The sequence below is a fragment of the Apiospora kogelbergensis genome (genome assembly GCF_038363985.1).
Source record: "Apiospora kogelbergensis strain CBS 113332 chromosome Unknown utg000006l_segment0_segment0, whole genome shotgun sequence".
Lineage (NCBI taxonomy): Eukaryota > Fungi > Ascomycota > Sordariomycetes > Amphisphaeriales > Apiosporaceae > Apiospora > Apiospora kogelbergensis.
Window position 1 is genome coordinate 1603406 of NW_027117423.1, and position 25197 is coordinate 1628602.

Here is a 25197-nt window from a genome sequence, read left to right on the forward strand (position 1 = left end):
GCCCGTACCCCCGATGAAGGACGTTTCTGCGCAATCAGCTTCGAAGCTTTCGCTGCACGCTTGATTGGCAGGTTCCCGTGGTGCGCATATCTCCACCGTCGTTTTGCGCAACTGCGCAGAAGCCGACCTTGGGCATAAATATGCCGTGATTACGGGCCCCCGAGAGTGGCCGCTACCTCCAGCTTTCTCCCTTATTCTCTACCCATCATCCGAACTCCCTCAAAGAGGCACACAGTATTACCGCTAGAAAAGAGAGATGTCCATTTAAGCCCCTCGTCGTCTCTAACCCCTATCCAGAGTCGCCTGCGTCTCGACAATATCCTCTGGCCCCCTCCCCCCTTTCCGAAGCTACATTTGCTGTTTCTTGCAATGTGCTTCTGCCAGACATAGGACGTTTCGCTCCCCCAAGATAACCCATTAATCGAAATCAATGTCAACGAACGATGCTTGAATACCTTGTGCAACCTGATCTCGTACACAAACTATTATTGCAGAAACGATCCGGCCACTACCGAAGCCTTGAACGGCACTTACTGTCACCCTCCGCCAAGTGGAACGCGACGACCCAGAAGCTCGTGGCCCAGTGGACGACAAGTCGTGCGGCACGTCGACTTAAGAAAAGCATGGTCAGGGGCCGGGCCAGTGCAGCATCAAACCAGTACAAGCAATCCCTACACCTGACCTGCAGCGGGTCGTCCGGCGCGCAAGTAGAGCAAACAGACAAGTAGGTTATGCCCTTTGAATGGATGTCAAATGCAAAGCCATCGTTGTCCTTTCCACTGACTTAACTCCCATGCATCTACAGACGACACGTGGGAACCGAAGTATGTGCAGCAGAGTTCAAGGCTTCAGACGCAGCATTGAACTCGCTAGGGTCTGAATCTGGGCAACGACAACAGCAAACTTCGCAGAACATCGGATCAATCGACTCTATGGAGAAGGGAAGGACTTCCGGCGCTGCTCACAAATCCAGCAAGGGCAAGTCAAGTAGCAGCAAAGGCGAGCAGCAACAACGCGCACTGTCGCCCGAGCAGTATCTCGTCATCAAGAGGCAAGAAGCGGTCGAGAAGGTGATGGCTGCTTTCAATCGGCGGCTGGCGGACGAACTTGCTATCATCACCCATGCGCACGAGGCCGCGGGAGGGGGAGAAGGCGCGTCGGGTAGTGGGAGTGGTGGTTCGCACAGCGGTGGCGACCTCAACTCGGGCGGCGGGAACGCAGGCCGCCCCTCAGCTCGAGGGAAGCGGCAGTTCGACGACGGGGACCGTAACGACTCCTCGAGCGGCGGAAACGGCGGCGACGGCCAGGACAAGGGAGGAAACAAGCGCGCCAAAACCGAAGAAAATCCGGGCAAGTCGTTCGTTTGTCCATTTTTCAGACACGATCCGAAGCGGTTCTGCCATCATCGTATCTGCGCGGGACCAGGGGTAAGTTGCTCCACGGATCTTTTCTCTCTTTCTCTCTCTCAAGCCTGTGCTAACCCCTACTCCGCAGTGGAAGACAATCCATCGCTTGAAGTAAGCTTTGTGGGAAATGGGTTTGGCCTCAAGTGCATGCTGATACATGGCCTAGAGAACACCTTTACCGTGTCCACAGGCTGCCCAAGAATGCCTGTCCCCGCTGTGGCGATCCCTTCGCCGACGCCAAAGCATTGAATGCCCATCTGCGTTCCGACGATCCTTGCCGTAAAAAGGATATCGCGGCCGCCCAAGGCATCGACGAGCAGCAGGAGAAGAAGCTCAAGGAGCGCAAGAGGGTCGGTTCCTCCGTGACCGACGAGCAGCGATGGAGAGATATCTACATGATTTTGTTCCCCGGAGCCAACAAAAACAGCTTGCCCAGCCCCTGTGAGTCTACCATGAATGAGCACCCAGTCTTTCTGAAAAGGGGGTTGCCGCTGATATCCGCGAGTAGATTATGATGTGACAGACGCCGAAGAATACGCGAAGACAACCCAGCGCCTCATGAAGTACAAGAAGCGCATCGAGAAGGAGCTGCCCGCACTTATCCGCAAGGGAGTCGAACAGAGATTCGCCCACGTTGGGGAGGAGCTGCTCGCGAACTTCGATGACATGGTCCGCGATGGCATCCACGTCATCTTCAACTGCCCCACGCCAAAATCACTTTCGGCGCCCGGCTCGCCCAGGAGTCGCCAGTCCTCCCCCGCAGCACCCGGGACGCCGCCGACAAAGAGTTCGGCAGAAGGCGACTTCGGTTTGTTCGACACGGTGGGCGAGCCGCTGGATCTCTCTGCCTATTTCAACGACCCGGATGCGCCGTTTATGTCGATCGGCGGGCTCGACATGGGCTTCAACTTCGACAACCCAACGGACTGCCCGGGTCTCGATGCCGAGTCGGACTCTGGTTACGCGTCGACTACTACTATCAGAGACCCGTACTTCGATAGTAGTAGGCGTTAAATTGGGATCTGATTGGAAGCCATTTGGAAGCCACGGCCAGTTGGTTGCGCTCATTTGTTGTAATTTTGTGCCCCCCTTTCTGCCCCTGGAGCGTGTTGAAATCTAGCAACCACAGTAACCTGTGCGCACCTCGCTGCTGGTTTCAGAGGCCGGACATGGCCCCGGAGTTACTTTTCCCACACGCTCGTGTCTCTCCTTCCGTAAGGGATTGTGTAATTGTTTATTATTAGTCAATCGGCTGGGAACATACGATTCATGTGTTATCACTCGTAAACATGTTGCATAAAGTTAGGCTGTGGTCGTGTGAACAAATACCTTATTCGACCACTGATTCAACGTTACTAGACGCGCCCGTTTTCAATGATGGCGTTGACGCGATATATACGCCTGGGCCGACAGGGAATCCCAAAATTTAACGAAGTGCCAAATTCCCGAGGAAGTTGTTTCTAGGAACGGGCCGGTGTGGCGCTCCCATCATCCCCCCTCGCAGGTTTGTGAAACCTCCTAAAGCTGGTTCAGTAGAATATGGGCTTGCAGACTCCCCCGTCCCACGAAGCCACGTGCTGTGCCTGCTGTACCTTGAAGGGGGAGGGGGCGGGCGGCAGTTGTGATACAGACGATCGGGTGGAAATCTCTTGACGAAACTAAAGAGGCCGAACCAAACTTCTGGAATATGGCAAGGGCTCCAAAATAGAGGTAATCTGAGACAAAGCCATCGTTGCGGGCTGGGAGCCACGAATATGTACTAGAAACCAGTCAAATCGGTTCTGGGGTCTCGGCTTCTGTGCCAGCCTTAAGACATTCCCACCCGCTGGCTGGCTGGCTGGCGTACCAACCGCATGAACTCAAGTTCGGGTATGATTGCTTTCCGGCCAAAAAAAATACTCCATATTCTTTTTGCTGTGATGGCTACTAGTATGACAGTATTCCGCAGGAGTCCCATGTGATCGAGGGTCACCGAACCCTCACGAGAAGTGTCATCCTTTTTTGACAGCAGGGAGGGTAATTAACGGGGTCGGCGCCCCATCGGCGCCCATCGGCGTTCCTGACTTTAGAGTTCGACGGACTAGAGCTTTTGGCCAAGGGAAGAATTAAAGAGGCGAAGATCATACGCACAACTTCTGAACAAGGTTCAAGGAGAAAACCCCGCCAGCCATATGTTTTGTGTTATGAAGTTGGTATTGTTGGAGCCTGGTGGGCCCCGTGGCTGGGATTGGTTTGCAACCGCAATTGCATGTACGGAGCAGCAGAGAATGGTTTCATGGAAAGTGATATGGCTTCGGCGAGATGGCAATTGTGATGACAGGTCGGATAGACGAGACGACAGCTCCAAAGTCAGTGCGGCCGATGGAAGGATCCTGTACGTTTTTGTTCGTCTATTCCGCCGCAGCATCTGCGATGGTTTCATGGATACACACGTACGTACATAGAAGGGCCTCGGTGCTCGACCAATATCCCACGTTGTGGTGAAGCAAGGGACAGCATCAGGTACCTGCACTAGGCAAGACCTGGGCTCCAAGATGAGTGGTAAACCCCATCTTGAGATTGGGCGCCTCCCGATTGGGACCCAGTTCTGACCCGTGTTTGATTGATTAAAATGGAGGGCATCCCTCCACACACTGTCGACGCCATCTTCAGGGGAGGGAGGGGGCTAGTTGGCTAGATTCAGGGACGCATGCATATCCGCGTCTGATGGTGTTGGTATGGGTACTGTTCGTACAGCGTACAGGCAAGACAGACGACGAGGAACGAGGTTGGCAGCTGGGAAAGGCAAGACAACAGCACATCCATCACCGTCACCGCTGTGCCTTCGTCTCGTTTCTTGGGCCACATGCACAGCGTCAGGGACAACCTTCTCGATGCCAGAAGCCGGGAGAGGCCGACCGTTTTAATTTTGACTTGATCCCTGGCGACTTGCCGCTACCGACTCCCAGTAGACTAGGTAGACTAGGGGTGCCAAGTGACAGTCAACATTGAACGATGCCATAGACCGCGTTCCTACAATACATGCATTCTGTCGACATACATCTGATCCTTCAAAAGTCAGTGCCGGTTGGTTCATTTTGTTATTGGCCTTTACCTAGTCCCTTTTATTTTTTTGTCCCTTCTTCCCCTTCCCTACTGCTCGCCCTCTCCAAACCGAGTAGTCAGTCTCGCTTATCAGCAATCTTCTTTTTTCCCCTGGAAATTGAACGGTATCTACATTCCTTGTAATCTTTCATTACGGCCGGCCTTGATGGTTTCCCTGCTGCGAAATAATCACTATCCCGCACCACCGAATCTCTCCCTGCAACAACCGACCCGACGTTGATTTCCCCCTGGTCCCCACCAGATTACATGTAGGTATTCCAACCCACCTCCCTTTGAGGTACCTGCTAGTGCGTGCGTCGAGAGATTTGAAGCCAACAATCAACTGGTTGCACGCTCGACCAGACTACTTTCGCTCCTTATCGTTGGTTTGGTGGTGCAGTTTCATACATCGCACTGCGAAACATCATCTCACCCTGCCCCGACTCGAACCACCAACCAGTCCGCCGCTCTGCCGAACCACCAGTTCCACGCCGAATCTAACAGCCGCAAGTTCTAGTATCTCCATTCACTGCGACTAATTCTTAGAAGGCCGGCAGCCGGAAGGGAAAGAGATCCAGAGACCGGAGGAGGACCGACAGCAGCCACCTGCCCCGACCTTCCAAGAATCGAACCGCTTCCCGCAACTACAAGCATATCGCCTGCTGTTCCGCCACCTTATGCAATTGACCGTTTCCCCCAGTTACGGTGCGACCAACAGCTTCGGTCGCTCTAGACCAATGCCCTGGCAACCGTTGGCTCGTATTGCCTTCGCTGTCGCGACATACCCGTTCAGCACCCAATCCGACAACGAGCTCCCCCTCGAGATTGGCGATGATCTCTACATTATCGAACAGACCCAGGACGGGCAATGGCTCCGCGGCTACCTGCTAGCACCCCCGTCGCTACTAGCGGGGCTGACGACAGCGAAGGGCCAAACACTCGAGGCCCGCGTCTTCTCGGGCATCTTCCCGCGTAGTTGTGTTGAGATCCGTGAGGTTCTAGGCGAGGGCGACGATACATCGACCGACGACAACGGAAGCTATCTGGGCGGCGACGAGACGCCGCATGTCGGCAGTGACTCGGGCAAGAGCGGCGTGGCTTCTATTGAGAAGAGGAAGCCCAAAGCTAGCGCCCTAGAGAAGTATAATAAATCAAATGGGCTGCGCTTATCATCCGGCGCGAGTGTACGAACCGAGGATCAAAATGGTTTACCGGTGGCACACTGTAAGCGAGAGCCAGGGGATCCCAAGCCGCCTGCACCAGTGCCCATGCTGAAAGTCGGCGACGAGACACCTACCTCGGCCTCCGAGCCCTTGATCGACGAAATTGCCTCCTGCCTGCGCGAATGGCATTCGAAAAACCTCCACGAGCTGCTCCTTGCGCGCGAGTACTCTGCGCTGGAGAAACTCTCGCAGCTAATACATGGCCTGGACTTCTCCCGGCGCCAATTTCTGCATAATGTGCTTACTGCACACGAGTACAGCATGCTGCGCGAGAAGACAGTGTGGGACCTGGTCAGGGGAAACAAGCTTTGTGGGGGCGAGGTCATCGTTCGGGATCCCGCTCAGGGTGGCCGTGTGCTGACGGGAGATGACTCTGTGGTCGAGATTACGAAACTGCAGTCCCTAATGAGCTTATTGGACGAACCGCCCAAACCTCACGTTGAGTTGACCGCCCTGCACCATCTGCTGGTCGATATCAAGACATTCTCCGGTTCGTCCAACGAAGCCACCACACTAGCAGTATACCTGGTTGGTAAACCGCTAGGCGGCTTTCCGGCAGCCGTATCAGAGAGCTACATTGTCGATGTCCCGGCTGGCGGAACCATGGGCCAGATGGCCAGATCATCGCAGATGCGCACCCTTTTCACAGATCTGACTTCGACCGATATTGGCGACGCCTCCTCTGCGGATACGGAGCTGTATCTAGTAGTCAAAGTCCGCGCGGCCCATCAAGTTGCTGTAGGAAAACCCGCGTCGCGATCTGGTACGGCCACCCAAACATCGACGGGTTATAACAAAGATAAAGCACCTTCGTCCAGTGGGACCAAGTCTTCTAGAAGGAGTCTAATGTGGGGATCCACAAGATCAGCTTTCTCTAGAGGTGGGACGCGACTCGATGCCCTCTCTGAACAGCCGGAAGAACGACCGCCGACTGAATCCGCCGAAAGTCGAGATGGAGGCCGTGCCCCCAGCTCGTCGGGATCGAGACCCCCGCGCTCTTCGTCAGACGCCTCGCAAGCGACCCATATCACAGCTGACAGATTGGTGGGAATGGGAGTCTTGAAGCTGAATCAGATAATGAAACGCAATGAAGAATCGGAGCATCTAATTAGTGTCTGGGCGCCGTCCACAAATCTTGCCTCTGAACGGTTCGATCACGACGAGGACTGGGATGAGCTCATCAATCATCTCTTGGACAGTAAGTCCGGGCAGTTCGAAAAGTCGAGGAGGGCGGAGCGTCTTCAAATCCACCTGAGGCCGTTCGATAACCCCGATGCTGATGCGCTCGTCAAATCGACGCCTACTTTACTCTCCGGCGTTACTAAGACAAGCAAGATGGGTTTCGCTGGTGCACCAACAAAGCCAAGATCTGATATCTATGTGACTATTAACCAGGCTTTCCTTTCTCGGCAAAACTTGATATCGCGATTCGGAGGCAGTGCGACTTCTATACCAAGTCACTTGACCGGCGTCAACTTGATGGTCACCATGGAAGTCCGCCGTAAGTCAGGCGAACGAATAGAGCATTGCATCTCTCCATCCTCCAATGGCGAGGCAGTTACCACATGGAAGTCCTACGCCGTAGAACGCGGCGAGGCTTGGAACCAGACGTTGAGGCTTTCACTCCAGCCACAAGATGTCTCGATAGCACATCTGGTCATGACGGTCACGGACCTCCCGAATGCGCCATTCGCGGTTGCTTACATCCCCTTGTGGGAGCAACAGGCTTTTATCAAGGATGGACCACACTCCCTATTGTTGTACAAGCTCGACGAGTACACACAAACAGCACAGCCCGGTGTCTCGGGTAGAGGGGGGTACCTCTCGTTGCCTTGGAGCACCAGAGGCGAGGCAAGCGATGTCACAGGCCCCCTTGCGGCTCTACGATTGGAAACATATCTCTGCAGTACTAGGTTTTCGCAAGATAGAGTTGTCCTCGGACTCTTGAGATGGAAAGAACAGCCCAAGGAAGACATACCCGGTCTGCTCAAGCAATTAATATTTGTTCCCGAGATAGAAGTTGTCAAGCTACTTAGCGATGTTCTTGATGCTTTGTTTGGTACTCTGGTTGAGTACCAGGGCCAAGACGAGCTCGAGGACCTTGTCTTCACTGCACTCGTGCGGGTTCTGGGCATCGTTCACGATCGCCGCTTTAATTTAGGCCCCTTGGTTGACCAGTACGCGGAAACCAGGTTCAACTACCCCTTTGCGACCCCCCTGCTTGGTCAGGTCTTTCACTCGTCTACTATCTAATCCTACAGACCCGGAAACCGCGCGGAAATTGCGCGCAACCCTGAAGGTGATCCGCCATATACTCAAATTCATTACGCACGGCAGGGGTCAACAAAAGGTCAAGGAAGCGGGCATCGGTATTACAAGTACCAGTCCTGGCTTTACCAGGCATCTGCAGACCATTTTCAAAGCACTCGATTCCATGATGCGGAGCACCGCTCCGGTGTTGGTAGGCAGTCAAACCCTAGCCGTTCAACACTTTCACTCCTGGTTGCCTGAATTGACAGGCCTGCTTACTACGGAAGAAATCTTGCACATTGCCATTGATTTCATGGACTCGTGTTCAAATGTCAAGGGCAAATTGGTGCTATATAAGCTCATATTGATCATCAACTACTCTAAACTAGATCTCTTCTCGCATCCGGATCAACGGGCGGCCCTCAGTGCAAACACTGTTCGATGGATCGCGCCTCATTGGGGACAGGCGGACGAGGTCAACGAGCAATGGAAAGAGCAGGTGCGGCTCTGCTGCTCGGTTCTGGCAAGCCAGATTGATTATCTGGGGACCGAAATTCCTTACTACATCCCGAAAATTCTCGACTCCTATCTTGCTATTCAGCAGACAGAAATCAAGACCAAGTCTCGACTTTCACTGCTCTTCCCGTCTTCCTACCCATTTCCGAGCAAACCGATTGTGGAAAAAGCCGTGTTTGATGAGGCTCTGATCGAGCTTTCTGCGGTACTATCAGCTATATCGAACTCTGCCAGCGGAATGCAACTAGAGCTAGCTGATGATGAGCTTGGCTTACTAATTGAGAAGTCACTTCATGTTCATATGAGCATCCTACAGGGCGAGGCCTTTCCGGCAACGTGGCTGAGCATTCACATATTTCACCACAAATCAACGATGAAGATCCTTCAATATCTCTCTGGTATCCTGCTTGAGTCTTTCCTCCCACACCCTGATGAGGCAGAAGGTTTCAGCACCGAATTGTGGAAGATGTTCTTCACCACCCTGCTTAAGCTCGTTGGAAGCGGCTGCCTCGCCCTGGAGCTCTTCCCAGAACAGAAGCGCAGGGCGGTTTGGAAGATAGCTGGCGATGTGCGAGTCGACGGTGCAGATCTGCTTCGGCGAACTTGGGAGGCCATTGGCTGGGAGGCGACTGTTGACGAGCGGGCCAAATACGGCCTTGTAAGAATGGGTGGCTACCAGGTTCAATATGTCCCTGGCCTTGTTGGGCCTATTGTCGAGTTGTGCCTAAGTGTACATGAAGGCCTACGGAAAATGGCGGTTGAGGTGTTGCACACAATGATCGTCAGCGAATGGACTCTGAGCGAGGATCTGTCCGCTATCCAGACGGAGCTGATCGATCATTTGGACCTCTACTTCAAAGACAAGCAGATGACAGAGAGTATTCTGCAGAAGCTCTTCATTGGCGAGTTATTACAACGATTCCAACCCCTGACGGAAACCGAGAACGAACTTTACACGGCCCTTTTAGAGATGATTGGAACCGTGGAAGAGTTCCTGGATCTCCTTGTCGCAGTTCATAGCGGCGAAGCCACCGGTGCCGCTTCTCAGCTCATCAACCGCCTACGACTCATGGAGTTCCTGCGTGATATGCAGAAAGAAGAAATCTTCATCCGCTATGTGCACCAGTTAGCCAATCTACAAGCGGATGCGAGGAACCACGCTGAAGCTGGGTTGGCTCTGCGTCTCCATGCGGACCTATACGAATGGAACCCAGTCAAGATGACCCATGCCCTACATGACCCAGAGCTTCCGGCGCAAACGCATTTCGAGCGCAAGGAGCGCATCTACTTTGACATGATCAAGCACTTTGAGGACGGAGATGCGTGGAGCAGCGCGCTGGCAGCCTACAAAGAGCTCCAAGACCAGTACGAAAACAACGTTTATGACTTCGCCAAGCTAGCACGCACGGAAAGGGCGATCGCCACGATCTACGAGAGCCTGGCGAAGAGTGACAGGCTAGTGCCCAAGTACTTCAAGGTTGTGTTCAAGGGCCTTGGGTTCCCGCCCAGTATGCGGGCCAAGGAATACATCTACGAAGGGTGGTCCGCCGAAAGGACGTCGGCGTTCACGGACCGCATGCAGGAGCAATTCCAGTCTGCACAAATACTCACCTCGGGCGATGTGGATACTGACGCCGAGGGGCAGTACTTGGTTATCTCGGCGGTGAGCCCGTATCGAGACTTGAACCATCATGTTTTCCAGCGAGCTAGAGTCCCACAGGCCATCCGGGATTATCTGCTTTCGGCTCACCCACAGACTTTCTCGGTCTCTTCCAAGCGCAGCACCTCGGGCCCTGTCACTGAGCACTATGCTGAAAAGACAGTTTACACAACGGCGGAGCCGTTCCCTACGATATTACGCCGTAGCGAGATCGTAGAAGTGCAAGAGATGCGACTCAGCGCCAAGGATACTGCGCTTGAACGCATCGTGCGGAAGACGCAAGAGATGACGGCGGTGGAGAAGAGATTGGCCACCGAGGACGACAACGAACTGGCTCGGCTGCTTGTCGATGCCATCGCCATCTCCACCAACCCCACGTCGGAGAACAGCGTGGTGCGATACCGGGAACTATTGCCAAAGCCGGAACTGGACGAGGACGACGAGGACGAGACAGAGCTGGATGCCCAGGAGACGGCGATCAAGATGGCCTTGATGGATCATGCCATTATGGTCAAGAGGTGTCTCGCAGCCTTCCAACGCAGCTCGAATAGAATCTTAGTCAAAGGCTATGAGGATCTCCACACACGTACGTTAGGCCTACCTGGATGGGACGAATGAAACGAAGACTGAACACGACTGACACATTTTCCAGCTTTCGAGTCGACCTTTGCCCCGGAGCTTGAGGTCCTTAGCCCGCCTCGGCCACCACGGGAGCCCATCTCGACGGCCTCGTCACCCATATGGCAAAGACCCTCTCCAACCACGGAGACATCGCCCAGTGCCCATCAAGACTTTGTGTCGACACTTGGCAACGTCAACGCAACGGTCGAAGAGGCGTCTGCGGCGCAACCCATTTCGCTGAAGCAGCGCGGGACCCGTCTAAGTTTCCTTGGCGGCAAGCGCAAGAACTCGAAGGACATGAACAGCGGCGACAGCGGACTATCGAGCGGGGATGCCGAATCCAATAGCAGCCGGGGCCAAAAAGAGGCAAACAACAACAGGAAGAGCTTCTTCCGCACGCATACTGGCGAGAGCAATCTCGGGGGCCGCAGCCAAACGTGACTAGCCAGCCGCAGGGCGAAGTGGCGGCGACGGACTGGGCGCAGAGTATGTCGCGCAAGAGCAGCGAGGTAGTGGACGTGTACGACCGCAGCAGCAGCGAGGAGAAGCCGTTCAGCGGTGCGCGGATCGGAAGCGTGCGAAAGCGACTCAGCATGCTGCGGCTCGGCGGGAAATGGCCTCACAAGGCCCACGGGCCGATGGGAGGAGTCGACGAGGAATAACAACGGCCGGCACGACAGTCAATCTAGGCGTCGTTGGGTAATATGACGGTTCTGCGCACAAGACAGTACGCGCATTCAAAGAAAAGAAAAGAAATAGGGGGTCCTAGGTGTTCTGGATATGACGGAAGGTGAAGGGGAAGGAGGAGGTATCAGGGTTGCTTGCTTGCAACCGTTTTTCTGTTTTACGTGACCGGGAGCGTTTTCTTCATACTGATTCCCAAACTGCATCGGAAAGTCTTCCTCGTTTTTTTTGTCTGTTTTTGTTTTGTTTTCCTCCTTCTCTTTCTTTCTCTTCTTCCCCGAGCTCTATTCTCATGTTCTGCGCATGTGTGCGTGTGTATCTCGCGTGCAGGCGGCGAGCGAGTCCAGCAAGACGTTTTGCTTGTATTTTTGTACAAAAATTGGCATTTGTTCCTTTTAGGGGGAGAGAGACGATGACGGACTTGGGATTATACCACTTTTTTTTTTATATCTATATATACCTCACACACATAGCCAGGTCTAGGATGGCGACAGCAATGGAATGGATGATGGCAGGGAGGGGGGAGGGGGAGGGGGGTGGATGCTCGAGTTTGCCTTTGCATATGTACAATGTATAAACCATCATGACTGCAGTCATGACCATATCATTCACCAATACCCGTGGGTGTGTGAGAAAGCTAGTTACCATCACACGCACACACACATACACACACAAAATCTACACATGTCATGCCCGATCATCGGCTGCTGATTGGTGCGACAATTGGCCCTCGCATCTCCATCTCTCGTGCCTGGCCGTCCCGTTACCCCGCCAAGCAGCTAAGCAAGGAGCCCGCTCTTCCGTGGCATGGCAGCAAGTCCTTCTCCCGGCACTGCAAGACTGCATCTGGACCTGGGCCCTAATCAGCTTAGCATGGCCGCACTCCACGTGGAGCCGTGGAGCCGTGGGATCGTCAGTGTTGGCCTCCTTCCTCCTTGTATCACCAATTCAGCCTATGGGGCTGCTGCGAATGGCAACCAGACTTGGCACGGCAGCGATAGGCGCACATGTGGCCGGGCCGGGACATGATGGCACATGATCCCGACCTAGGAAAGCTTGTTGGCAGTAAGTAGTAAGTCCAGGTCGGTAGCCGAGACGATACGTCAGCTACTACAGGCTGTATGTACTGGACTGTCTCAAGTAAAGGGTGGAAAATGGAAACTAACTCCAACTCCCTCCCTCCCTCCCTCCGTGCCTTCACCTTCCTTTTTGGGGGCTTTCTCTTCGTCTATTGTTATTCCTCTCATGTCAAGTTTCACGTCCGTCACCTGGCATTTGAGAAGAAAGAGTCGACATACCGCTGGAACGTCTTCTATTTCGAGTCAATTGGACATTCATCGAGTACAACCTTCAGTCGACGCTGCGCAACAGGGCCACCCGCGCGCCACCAAGTCCCCTCCCCCCTTTGGCTCCTGCGACCGAGCGCCCCAACCCCAACGGCCATGTTGTTCCTGTTATCCTGGCGCCGCTAGTTGTCTCGCATTGGTCATGTTGGTAAGACATATCCCGGGCCGGCTCGTATCGATGCTGTCCCGGTATGTGGCCGTACTCTTAGCCGCCCTGCTCGTCTTTTACGTCGTACGCGAGCCCGTCAACATAGCTGTCTCGCATCTTCACGGCCGCCATGGCACCGCTGTTGCGAACGGTGGCGCCGCCTCCGGCCAGGTCAAGACTCCCAAAGTCATCCCCTTCGCCGGACCTGGCCAACGAGGAGGAGTAGGAACCGGCGCCGCTGTCCCCAGGCCCGAGGGCCAAATCCCCATGGTCGAAGAGGCCCCTCCGTACAGAAAACTATTCAAGCCCGAGCCCGAGAGGTTCGAACCGGTTCACGACCCCTTCCCATGGCTAACCCATAACAACAAGATGCCGCCGGTGCTCGATAACAACTTGCCCCCGGAGCCGCACGTGCCCGAGCCCACGCCCCTTTTCATCGGCTTCACGAGGAACTGGCCCATGCTGCTGCAGTGCGTGTCCAGCTACATCGCGGCGGGGTGGCCGCCCGCCGACATCCACGTCGTCGAGAACACGGGCACGTTCCGGGCCAACCAAGACGACGAGCTGAGCCTGCAGAACCCTTTCTTCCTGAACCACACCCAGCTAGGCATCCTGGGGGTCCACGTCTTGCAGACGCCCACGCTGCTCAGCTTCGCGCAGCTGCAGAACTATTTCCTGCACACGGCCCTGCAGCGCGGCTGGCCGCACTTCTACTGGAGCCACCAGGACGTCCTGGTCTTCTCGGACGAGGAGGTGCGCAAGAAGGACCGCGACCACGACCACGACCGGGACCCCTACGCGACCCTCTACGAGCGCGCCGTGGGCCTCCTGCGCTACCTGGGCGGCGAGGACAAGCCGCCGTGGGCCACGCACTTCTTCGCCTACGACCACCTGACCCTGGTCAACCGCGACGCCTACCTCGACGTGGGCGCCTGGGACACGCACATCCCCTTCTACGCGGGCGACTGCGACATGTACCTGCGCCTGCACTGGGCCGGGTACTGGCAGCCGCAGAGCGAGGCGGGCCTCATCTTCGACGTGGCGGCCCCGCTCGACGACCTGGGCGCCCTGTTCCGGCTCCCGGGCACCCACGCGGCCTTCGCGGGCGGGCAGACGGGCCTCGACCGGTCGCACGCCATGTACGAGGCGGAGCTGGAGCGCGAGCGCGAGCTGTCGGCGTGGGTGGAGCGCGAGGGCGAGACGTTCCAGCACCTCGTGCACGTCGCCGCGCGCATGCAGGACGCCAAGTGGGCCGACCAGGGGGTCTTCCGCAACACGTGGCAGGCCCGGCAGCGCGGCGGCCGCGAGGACCCCTTCTACCGCGACCCGGACGGCTTCGCGGCGGGGCTCGACGCCATGATCGACGCCGGCCGCCGCGTCTTCGCCGACAAGTGGGGGCACCGCGGCTGCGACCTGCTGGACCTGGGCGTCGAGGCCGAGGACGCCTGGCGCCTGGAGCGCGACTGGGACATCAGCGAGGGGCCCGGCAGCGAGGGCGGTTCTTGGGGGAAGGATTGGATGGGCGCCGGTGATTGATTTGTGACGACACGAGAGTATTGGGCTGTTCGTGTGGTTGTGTGAAAAGGGAAGGAGTCCAGTGGTCTGTTTTCATATAAAAGATACCTGGTTCGAGTGAGAGCTCGTACCCCCCTTTCCGACGATCGTGGAAGTTCAAAGGCCGTAAACAGACGACATTATCGTGGAAAGTACGTCAAACTAGATATTCAGCGAACCATAACGACGGAGGTGGGAGAAAAGGAATTGATGTATACGTGCCATAACGGGCGAGACTAAGATATCTTAAGAATTTGTCAAGAAAGCTATAATTTCCTTTGCGGTACTTTATTTTTGGGGAATTAAGTATATATCTACTATCTGCTCCAACATAGTGACTGTCCGGGGTATCGCAAATACTGAGTCGGAACGGGGTTGGTAGGCTTCTAGTGGTAAACTTTTATTTAGCTATCCGTTTGAACTACTGTGTCATCGATACACCGTTATCTGAAGGCTGCATCGTCCTGTTTTTCAGCGAAGGCAGCTGCCTCAGGGCCTCGTGCCGGCCCATCTGCTGCAGAAGCGCGTCGATGACCACTAGAGCAGACATGGCCTCCACAATGGGGACCGCTCGCGGTACCACGCAGGGATCGTGACGGCCCTTGGCGGCCAGGATGCCCTCCTTGTCTCCGTCGTAGGTGGCCGTGGTCTGCGCCTGGCCGATGGTGGCCGGGGGGCTTGAAGGCGACGCGGAAGTAGATCGGGGCGCCGTTGGTGATGCCGCCTTGGATGCCTCCCGAGTTGTTGGTCTTGGTGGTGAGCTTGGGTCGCGGCAGGCCGTTGCGTGCGGCGCCGGAGTCGGGGGCTGCCGGCGCGTCAGGCGCACGAACAAAGGCGTCGTTGTGGATGGAGCCGGGGACCTCGCAGCCGCCAAAACCGGAGCCGACCTCGAAGCCCTTGGTGGCAGGGATGCTGAGCATGGCGTGGGCCAGCATGGCCTCGATCTTGTCGAAACAGGGCTCTCCGAGGCCGCTGGGGACGTTCTTGATGACGCACGTCACGGTGCCGCCAATGCTATCCTCGCGCTCCTTGTACTCGGCGATCAGGTCGGCCATGGCTTCGGACGCCTTCTCGTCGGGGCACCGTACAGGCAGGAACTTGTCGACGGTCTCGCGGTCGATGGTCTCGAGGAGCTTCAGGAATTCGGGGTTCTGGCTGGGGGTGGGGTGTTCGGCAGTAGGCGGGAACATGTGCATGTTGCCGACGGACGTGACGAAGGCCGTAATCTCAATGCCGTAGGCGAGCTTGAGATACTTCTCGGCGACAGCGCCGGCGGCAACGCGGCCAATGGTCTCGCGCGCGGAGCTTCGGCCGCCGCCACTGCTGGCTTTCACGCCATACTTCTCGGCGTACGTGTAATCGGCGTGGCTGGGCCGGGGGTAGAGGTCCATGGTCTGGTTTCCGTAGTCCTTGGGCCGTTGGTCCTCGTTCATGACCATTAGGCCGATGGGGGTGCCGAGAGTCACGCCAAACTCGGTGCCAGACTGGATCATGACGCGGTCCTTCTCATTGCGCGGCGTGGTGATGGCGGACTGGCCAGGGCGACGGCGTGTCATCTGCGGCTGGATGTCCTTTTCGGTCAACTCCATGCCCGGGGGCAGCCGTCGATTATGCAGCCGACGGAGCGGCAGTGCGACTCGCCATAGGTAGTCACCCGGAAGGCTTGGCCGAAGGTCGACATGTTGGGGTGGCTGGTATTGTTGTTGCTTGTACAGCTGGATTGGCAGGCAATTGGCGGGTTCGGGGTTCGTGGAACAGATGTAGGACTGCGTTGGACCGATCTGGCCGATCTTCGGGGAGTCGAGAAATTTGGGAAATCTGGGAAATCTGGGAGTCATGGAGGGGTCGTCGCCCACTCCCACGCCCATTTGATTGCCCCACCAACCGACGCCTATGCGCCTATGCGCCTATAACAGTGTGTCACATAACCTGGATATGTACATAACCTAGATAACCTCCCACACGAGCAGCCGTCATCCACAGCCGCCGTAGCTCTCTGCCACTGTTATCTCTCACTCAACTGGCCTATCCGGCCGTCCTCCGGAGCTGATCCGCCAGCCATATGGCTTCGGCCCCCGGACCCTCGTCCGGAGTCGCCACCTGTTGCTGCCACACGCCAACCCTGCATGGCGGCAGCCACTGCATCGCCGGCGCCACTTCTCCGCCGAGGCCGTCGCGCATCCGACCAACCGGGTCCAGATCTACGTCTCGCGCAGCCACGACCCCTACCTCAACCTGTCCTTTGAACACTACCTCCTGCAGAAGTCCCACCCGGACTCGGTCGTGCTGCTCCTCTACACCAACCGGCCCTGCGTCGTCATAGGCCGCAACCAGAACCCCTGGCTGGAGGTCGCCCTCAGCGCCCTGCACCGCCCGGAACTCTTGGCGCCGTCTGGCACGGATCACGCCGACGCTGGTGATGTGGACGCGCTGGGCGTGCAGCTCGTGCGCCGTCGCTCCGGCGGCGGCACCGTCTTCCACGACCTGGGCAACGTCAACTACAGCGTGCTCTGCCCGCCGGCCGCCTTCGACCGCGACCGGCACGCGCTGATGGTCGTACGGGCGTTGCGGTCCCTGGGCGTGTCGACGGCCCGCGTGAACGAGCGCCACGACATTGTTCTGGACGACGTCCCTCCGGACAACGACAACACGCCACCATCCACGTTCAAGGTGTCCGGGTCGGCCTACAAGCTGACACGCTTGCGCTCGCTGCACCACGGCACCTGCCTACTGTCGACGCCGAACCTGGACCGCGTAGGGCGGTTCCTGCGCTCGCCCGCGGCGCCCTACCTTAAGGCCCGCGGCGTCGACAGCGTGCGCTCGCCCATCCGCAACGTAGGCGTCGGCAACGCCGCATTCGAGGAGGCCGTCATCGCCGAGTTTGGCGCCTTGTATGGCAACGTCGACGTCGAGACCGTCACGACGCGGGACATTCAGGAGATCCCCGACGTCATGCGTGGCCACGACGAGCTCAAGGTACGTTGGAAAGCCCCTGCCTCCCATGAAGTCCCGACTTGGATTCGGCCTCACCACACACCCAATTACTGACTGACTGGCTAATGCGTGACCAAAATAATAGTCACTGGACTGGATATATACGCAAACGCCCCAATTCACCTTCTCCACGCGGCCTACCGTGGACGATCCCAGGCCGCGGCCACCACTGCCCGACTATCTGTCCAGAGATGTATGTCCCCCCCTCGTGGGCATTACCCTTACCCTTAACTGACTGGATTCCGCGTAGCTTGACTTGAGCATCACTGCCCGCCACGGGCAGATTACAGAAGCAAAGGGAGCCGGCATCGAAACCTCGGCTCTGGACTCGGTCTATCTGCACAAAGTAGACGACTGGCGAACCCTAGTCGGCGAGTCTGCTGGCTCATGGCTCAACGGAGTATTTGGCCCTCGACCCTGTTAGAAAAATTAGTTTTTTTAAATATGGTTGGTGCATGTAAGATATGTAACCTCGAAGTCCCTCTGTAGACTATATTAGACTTGGCAATTACAAGATGCGATTATTGAGACTTCATCGTCTAATCCCAGTCTTGTAGCTAGCTGATTATACTCCCATCTTAACCACAAGACTCGTCTGTATCGGAAAACCCTTAATGGCGGCGGTGACGACGGTGTCTTGAGACTTCCTGTATCAAAAGCCTGGACTGGGTGCGGCAGCTTGACTACCAGCAACATGTGTCTTAGCATAATGTTTCCATTCAGATTGGATCTACTCGAAACTGTCTGTATCTACTCGAGACCGCAAGATCATACAATGAATGCTCTTCCCACCCACCAGGGAGTAAGCCACCCGGAGCCCGTGAAGGCCGTTCTGGCCTAGCCATCTATATAACACCCCATCATACAGGCAGGCTGTTGATACTGCCGCCATCATCGATCCTTGCGGAAAGTAAGAAGGCCCCAAAGCCTATCTAAACCCCACCTACGTCGCCGGTATTGAGAAATGAAGGCAAGAACAAATACAAGTTAAAAATATAATTGGAAAGAAAAGGATAAACCATCATGTTAGTACAGACCAGCCGCTCCCAGAACAGATTGTAGAAATACAGCAGCTAAACAGAGAAATAAATAAAAAGGCATCGATCCCTGTTTGACGACGACCATGAAAACAAAACCCGAAACAACCAATGCTGTACATGAAAATAAATCAAGGCCATCTAGCCGCGTATATAATGGCGTTTTGGAGGGTATTCGAAGCCAATCGTGAGTAGCCGAATACACACATAGACAAAGGGAAAAGGGGGTATCAAAGTAACAAATAAGGAGAAAGTTCGCACACGTAATCAGTTCACCGCTAGACGGCGGAATCGTTGTTGTTGACAACGCGGCTGGTGTAGACCGGGCTGTTAAGGATCGGGAACTCGTCGTCCTGGTCCTTCGTCGCCGGCTTCTTCTTTTTCATTGTCGTCATCCGTCGCATACTCTGCCGGCTCATGCGCACGACGAAGGTGGAGAAGTCGGGCCAGGAGCTGTTGCGCGTGTGGGCGGCCGTCGGCTTGCGGATGTCCTGGAGCTTGAACGTCATGCCGTCCTCTTCGGCGCAGGGGCTGAGGATCAGGTCTCGCTCCAGGTCGGGATAGTTTGACGTGGTGATCGGGGCCACCTTCCTCGGAGCCCCTCCTCCTCCGATGCTCGGCGTATGTTTCCGTGACGAGGCAAATGAAGAATAAGACGATGACTTCGCCGGCGCCGTCGCGGATTTGCGCATCTGGCGCCGTCGCCGTCGCCGCAATAGGCATTTGGGAGTGAAGGTATTGAAAATAGTGTCCAGGAATGTCCTGGTGGTGCCAAAGACGACAAACACCACGAAGCTGGCCGCGCACCCGGGCATGAAAAGGAGGAAGTCGCGTCGCGCCCGGGCGGCGCTCAGGTCCGCGCTGTCACCCAGCTTCTCGATGTTCCTCATCGAAATGAGCTGGAACAGGATCTGGGCGACCTCGAAGAAGCTCAAGAAGGCAAACCCGATGCTGAAGCGGATCATCAACCAGTTGTCGTAGATGCTCCTCCGCTGCTCCGTCACGGCGCTGTCGAGGGCAGGCTGACTGATACTCAGAGATTCCGATCTGGCGGATAGTCCGTATCGTACGTTCCAAGTGAGGAGGTGGTGTTTGGTGTGAATATATTTTCCCATGATGAGTAGCAAGGCGAATGCTCCCAGAACAGGACTAAGTAGAACTACAAGTCGGTTAGAGGAAGGTGGTTCCTGACAAGACTTGATAAAGCGAACAATGGCTCACGATTGATATTGGCAACAAGCAGAAAGGTCCAGGGGGAAGCCTGGATGACGTCAAGTTGCAGCAGGCTGACTAGAACAATAGGTAGAATGACCGCCACGATCTTGGCCGATATATTTGTCGACGGCCCAATCTTTTTGAAGATTGCTATGTCGGACCATTCATAGATAGAATGTGTTAAGGCCAGCGCCCTGCAATGGTGTGTGAGCCACAGTCGTCATTCCGGGTTGGAACGGGGGGGATGACACATACCAGCACAAGGCAATTATTGCCTCTACGTTGTACGAGTAGTATTCTAGCTGCAAGTCAGAGGGGGTGTCATGGCCCGGCCAGGGGGCGGGAGGGAAACAGCGGGCAGGAACCTACGGACGAAGAAAAGACCCAGATCCAGTCCGGTGGAAGGGCCGGCCACTGCCACGACGATGCTGCCTTGATTGGCGACGGCGCTGTTGTATTGGTCGATCTTGACGTCTCGCCAGTCCACAATGGTATGTATTTGCTGGATGATGCTCGCAAGGGTGCTGAGGCAGGTGAAGTAGCCGAGCATGGCGACATAGGAGGTCCTCTCGCGGTGCACCCAGACCAGCCAGATGAGCAGGATACTGAACAGCAAGCAGATGATGGAGTAGGCGAGAACAGCAGCGGCAACGGGGATTACCTCAGGAAGTAACTGCGTCCCCATTTCGACTTGGTCCCAACGATCAATGTCATGAGGGCTGCAGGTGTTTCTGTTGGTGGCAACGGCAATGGGGTTGGTGAGAAAACAAAGAGCAGGCGAGGGACTGGACAGGCGGGATGTTTCCGGCTGGGTTTCGTCCCAAGGTTGCCAATGATGTCGTCTAGTGATGGCCTAGCAGTGGTCTAGTCCTCTATAGGGATGTCTTGAGCTGATGGACTAAACTGGGGACCTGCCCGTCGTCGTCTCATCCCATGTAGCAAAGAAGCCGGGCATCCTGGTGGCTGGGTGCGATTTGGGGCTTCCTGGGAATTTGGAGGAGCATGAATCTGGGATTGCAAGGGTCGACAGGAACCACGAACCACTAGGTTAAATACTGCACTTACTCGTAGCAGCATAGCACGAGTCGCCGTGCAAAGCCTCGAGCCTCGAGCCGCGGCGGGAGGGCGCATGTGGCGAGATGATCGGTGGAGAGGCTCCATTTGGCGACGGGGGACAGGCTCGGGCAGGGTAATAGATAAAGTATATCACGGCGCTGAGGACAGCACCGAAGAGGCTGATGTTTCAAGACTGGTAGCGCCGGCTGCTACCCTGCTGCTAGTTCTGCTGCTAGTTCTGCTGCTAGAACAGCCCCAGCCCGCTTACTGCCCAGTCCACGATGGAGCCGCCAGCCGGGATGTTGGCCATGCGGCATGACGGAACATGCAGACATTCGTCTTATTGGCCGCCCCTGTCGACGCCCTGTCGTGGCTAAACTTGGGTGTAGACTTTTCTCTCGCTTGCGACCTCTCCGACCAGGCATTCGGGTTCGAGTCTCTCTACCGTCCATCGGCTGCCACCCTTCATCCTCCATTCAGCCTTCTAGAACGCGACAATCAAACAATCGGCCATGCCTTAGTTTTGTTTCATTTCCCTTCTTCTACGTACGTACTTGTTTTCTGCCTGTCAATAGTAGAACAGCTGCAAATCGCCCGACCACACCGAGACCCGCCAAAATGCCCATGTTTCGTGATCGCTGCATAACACAGCAAAGCACAGACACTTTGACGCCGATGCTCGTGCCATGTCGACTTCCTCAGCCAGACCGTCTATCCCTTTCATACTTTCTTCTCTTCGTCTGCTGCTACCGATTCTGTTCTTGATGCAACCGCTTGCTACCCATATCTGTACACATCCGCCAGGAAGAAGCTAACTATTGATGCCGGAGGATCTTTGCCCTCCAGTGCATACCAAATACAGCTGAGCAGCAAGCAACATGGCCCGAAGCAAGCCCGCCTCACCTGACCCAGTCCCACTTTACCGAGGAGGCTCCAACTGTCTGTAACTGTCTGTGCCCGCTGTGCTCTCGGTGCCATTGCTTTCAAAAGGAGCAGATCCGGCCCCTGTCTGCCGTTTTACTAGATTACTTCATCCAGTCTCCGGCCGTAGTGAATAGCCTCGAATCTGGCTTGGCATAACGCATCGCCCACTAGGTAGGACATCATGCATCCGCATTCTTAACGAGTCGCTTTCATCGCAGCGCGCCGTCTCATCTTCTCTTGGACGCCCTTGAGCGCCGCCTTCACGTCCGACTGGCCATCCCATGTCGAGACGTCGTAGTATACTGGCGCGATGTCCTGCACGTAGTGATTAGTAAGCTAACCGGGAGTTGGAATGAGCGATGCACTTACCAAGAGCCACTCGGGCTTGATGCCAGTCACTGTACGGATGTACTGTTTGGTAGTGAGAACGAACTCGTTATAGAGCACCCATTCATAATCCGTCTGCAAGACCGTGCTGGGATGCAGCATGACTGCCTGGTTATTATCCTTCATTGTCCGGTAGATTTTGCCGTTGCCTTCTCTCTTGGCCACCTGCATGAAGAAACCTGCCACCAGAGCGCGCCGGATGTTGGTATAATAATTCTTGTCGTTGTAATCCGTGCCGATGAGCTCGACTTCGTGGGTTTCCATGATGCGCCGGAGTTGCGTGCGGACGTTATCTGCACTTTTGAGATGACGATGCGAGAGGTAGTGCTTGTGGCACCATTGCTTAACGTCCTCGCCTTGGCCCTCGGCACCCTTGAATGCATGGTAAACGTTCAACATCGTCAGATGGTCGCCGTCAGGGTGTCGGAACATGTTCTTCATCTCGTCCGCTTCCCGGCGACGGTTTGCCGGTCGCACGAAGATGTTGGGTACCGACAACAAAGATGTGATGGAGAGGATCTCGTTGGAACAGTAGAACTCGGGGCTGGAAATCAGCATCACAGCAAGCGCAGGATCCAGAGGGAATTCGGACGCCATGCTACCAAGCTGAGTCAACTCTCCCTCGTCATCGAGACAGGCCAAGTAGTTGAGCTCTTCGAGAGCTCGCATCATGGTTTCGGGTGCAGGGGGATCCATTAGATCGAAATGGACAAGATCCTCAACTCCAAGTTTCTTCAGCTCCAGCACCGTGTTGGCAAGATTAGACCGCAGAATCTCAGGGTAGGTTTGCTCAATGAGCTCATCCTTGAACGCCTTCTCCGTGTAGAGGCGGAAGCACTTTCCAGGCTTTGTTCGGCCAGCACGACCGGCACGCTGCTGGGCCGAAGCCTTAGAGATGGCCGAAACCAAGAGAGACTCGACACGAATACGGGGATTGTAGATCTTCTGCTTGCTGAAGCCTGGGTCCACGACGTATACAATGCCATCAATGGTCAGGGACGTCTCAGCAATGTTTGTCGAGATGATACACTTCCGTCCAGGCTTGCCACCCTTCTTCAAGGGCTTCGGGGCAGGGTCGAAAATCTTCTGTTGCTGGTGAGGCGGTAGTGTACCATAAAGCGGGTAGACCGCCATAGGTCCACAGTCTGCCTCCCTAATCATATCGTCCACTTCTAGCGAGATTTTGCGGGCTGTGTCCTCAATCTCCTCCTCGCCAGTCAGGAATAGCAGGATATCGCCTTCGGGTTCGGAGGCGTGTATTTGCAAAACGGTTCGGATGGCAGCCTCGACGTAGTCCTTTTCGGCCTCAGGCGTGTAGTAAATCTCGACAGGATGGGTTCGGCCAGGAACAGCCAGAAGGGGAGCCTCGTAGAAGTACTTCTGAAACTTCTGCGCATCCAGGGTTGCAGACATGACGATGATCTTGAGATCAGGCCGGCGCTTTGCCAGCTGTTTTAGAAGAGCCATCAGGATATCGGTAGCCAGGGTACGTTCGTGAGCCTCATCGAGGATGATACAGCTGTACCGGGACATCATGTGGTCATGCATAGCTTCTCTGAGCAGCATACCATCCGTCATGTACTTAAGAACCGTCCGGGGGCCCGTCTTGTCTTCGAATCTGATGCTATAACCGACCTCTTCTCCAAGTGTTACGTCCAGTTCATCGGCTACACGCTGGGCGACCGACATGGCAGCCACTCGTCGAGGTTGTGTACAGGCAACAAGCTTGTTGTTCAGCTGAGGGAGTTCGTCGTACAGGACGTACTGGGGAATTTGAGTCGTCTTTCCAGAACCCGTTTCACCGACAAAGACGAGGATCTGAGATTTGTGGTACATGTCCAAAAATTCTTTCCTATTTCGCGAAAGGGTTGTTAGCTGGGGCAAGAGACAACCGGTGGACAGTGAATATTGCTTACCTCTGTTTGTGAACGGGTAGATCCCTTCGAGCCTTGAGGATATTGAAGTACTGGGGCGAATGCGGTTCGCCAGTGAAGGGGTTGTTATCTCCTTCTTCAGCCTTGGCAGCTTGCTTCGCAGTTGTCGCACGTCGCTCGAAGTCGGCGAAAGGCGAGCCCGCGGGCAAGCGATCGCTATACCTGGATCCGTTCTCCATGGTGTTGCCTTGCTTCATGTGGGCTAAGTAGGGATTGTTTGCGATGTCTTCGTCTTTTTTGACTCGCTTAGCGGAAGCCTCGTCTTTTTCAGAGCCGAGCCGCTTCCTATCGTTGACTTGGAGGTCGGAATCACCAGCCATGGTGATGGGAGCGTTGCGTGAAGTGAGGGAATGGTCGGCAGGCAGCTAGACTTCAGAGCTGCGATAATCAATCATCAATCGCCAACTTTTTAAAAAAATAATGGATTGATTGATGTAGGTACGCAGCACGCTAGCACGGGGAAGGAAGGCGCCCCGCCGGGCTTTTTGCGGCGCTGCCAGGCCTAGACACGCCGATAAGCGATAAGATGGTCCACTTTTCAGGCGACCGACGACCGACCGCTCCTGCTGGAAATCATTTCGCCGCTGGAATAAAGGCCTTTTGACTGGGACCTGCTGCATGCATATGCCAAATCTAATCTAATGTCACTGGCAGATGGAAGGATGAACGGGCATCTTGAATATTATCACGAAGTCAGGCATCGATTCACACATCAGACACGAAGCAATCGAGCAGCACCAACATGCCGCCGCTTTTATTTGATGCCATATTACAATATGCCCTTCGCTTCCATCATTATTGTGCATGACCTCGCCGCGTCCTTATGTAGCTGCTTCTGATGGGGCCATCTCCCATGCGATTTTGAGTAATATACAGGGTATAGTGAAGACCCCAGCCTTTGTTCGCCTTCCGTAAACTTCTGAAGTTGAAGAGACAAAAATAAAAGCAGGATAATGAATAAGTGCGACCAGTGGGCCTTGGCATCTACCAAGTAGGAGGGTGAACCACCCAACCCAAACAAATCTCTATGATGCATGGTGGAAGCACTGTTGTTGGGGTGGCGCAAAGACAAGCCACTGCCATACCATCCTTAAACGCCCTCCCTTTCCCGGGATAACCGAACGAAAAGAGAAAAGAAAATCAAAAATGCTTCGTATG

At 55.4% G+C, this 25197-nt stretch overlaps 8 protein-coding genes across 8 annotated transcripts; 5 read left to right on the top strand and 3 right to left on the bottom strand.

Annotated features, from left to right (window-relative positions):
* Window positions 1-623: 623 nt before the first annotated feature.
* Window positions 624-2420, top strand: PG998_009363 (uncharacterized protein; the record flags this gene model as incomplete). Its single annotated transcript, XM_066876179.1, has 5 exons — window positions 624-724; window positions 806-1427; window positions 1495-1517; window positions 1597-1847; window positions 1915-2420. The coding sequence occupies 5 exons, from the start codon at window positions 624-626 to the stop codon at window positions 2418-2420; spliced, it is 1503 nt and encodes a 500-aa protein (XP_066728335.1).
* Window positions 2421-5227: 2807 nt separating this feature from the next.
* On the top strand, window positions 5228-7966 carry PG998_009364 (sh3 domain-containing protein; the record flags this gene model as incomplete). The annotated part of the gene is made up of 1 exon (XM_066876180.1): window positions 5228-7966. The coding sequence occupies one exon, from the start codon at window positions 5228-5230 to the stop codon at window positions 7964-7966; it is 2739 nt and encodes a 912-aa protein (XP_066728336.1).
* An 886-nt stretch (window positions 7967-8852) lies between these two features.
* On the top strand, window positions 8853-11201 carry PG998_009365 (uncharacterized protein; the record flags this gene model as incomplete). Its single annotated transcript, XM_066876181.1, has 2 exons — window positions 8853-10725; window positions 10792-11201. The coding sequence occupies 2 exons, from the start codon at window positions 8853-8855 to the stop codon at window positions 11199-11201; spliced, it is 2283 nt and encodes a 760-aa protein (XP_066728337.1).
* Window positions 11202-12932: 1731 nt separating this feature from the next.
* Window positions 12933-14474, top strand: PG998_009366 (uncharacterized protein; the record flags this gene model as incomplete). The annotated part of the gene is made up of 1 exon (XM_066876182.1): window positions 12933-14474. The coding sequence occupies one exon, from the start codon at window positions 12933-12935 to the stop codon at window positions 14472-14474; it is 1542 nt and encodes a 513-aa protein (XP_066728338.1).
* A 439-nt stretch (window positions 14475-14913) lies between these two features.
* Window positions 14914-16360, bottom strand: PG998_009367 (chorismate synthase/flavin reductase- NADPH-dependent; the record flags this gene model as incomplete). The annotated part of the gene is made up of 2 exons (XM_066876183.1): window positions 14914-15147; window positions 15182-16360. 2 exons carry the CDS (start codon window positions 16358-16360, stop codon window positions 14914-14916), a joined length of 1413 nt encoding a protein of 470 aa, XP_066728339.1.
* Window positions 16361-16554: 194 nt separating this feature from the next.
* PG998_009368 (lipoate-protein ligase A) lies at window positions 16555-17910 on the top strand (the record flags this gene model as incomplete). The annotated part of the gene is made up of 4 exons (XM_066876184.1): window positions 16555-16584; window positions 16629-17468; window positions 17572-17679; window positions 17737-17910. 4 exons carry the CDS (start codon window positions 16555-16557, stop codon window positions 17908-17910), a joined length of 1152 nt encoding a protein of 383 aa, XP_066728340.1.
* An 891-nt stretch (window positions 17911-18801) lies between these two features.
* Window positions 18802-20899, bottom strand: PG998_009369 (uncharacterized protein; the record flags this gene model as incomplete). Its single annotated transcript, XM_066876185.1, has 5 exons — window positions 18802-19682; window positions 19745-19932; window positions 19994-20036; window positions 20108-20591; window positions 20804-20899. The coding sequence occupies 5 exons, from the start codon at window positions 20897-20899 to the stop codon at window positions 18802-18804; spliced, it is 1692 nt and encodes a 563-aa protein (XP_066728341.1).
* A 1014-nt stretch (window positions 20900-21913) lies between these two features.
* PG998_009370 (pre-mRNA splicing factor ATP-dependent RNA helicase prp43) lies at window positions 21914-24359 on the bottom strand (the record flags this gene model as incomplete). The annotated part of the gene is made up of 3 exons (XM_066876186.1): window positions 21914-22033; window positions 22088-23957; window positions 24022-24359. 3 exons carry the CDS (start codon window positions 24357-24359, stop codon window positions 21914-21916), a joined length of 2328 nt encoding a protein of 775 aa, XP_066728342.1.
* Window positions 24360-25197: the final 838 nt, after the last annotated feature.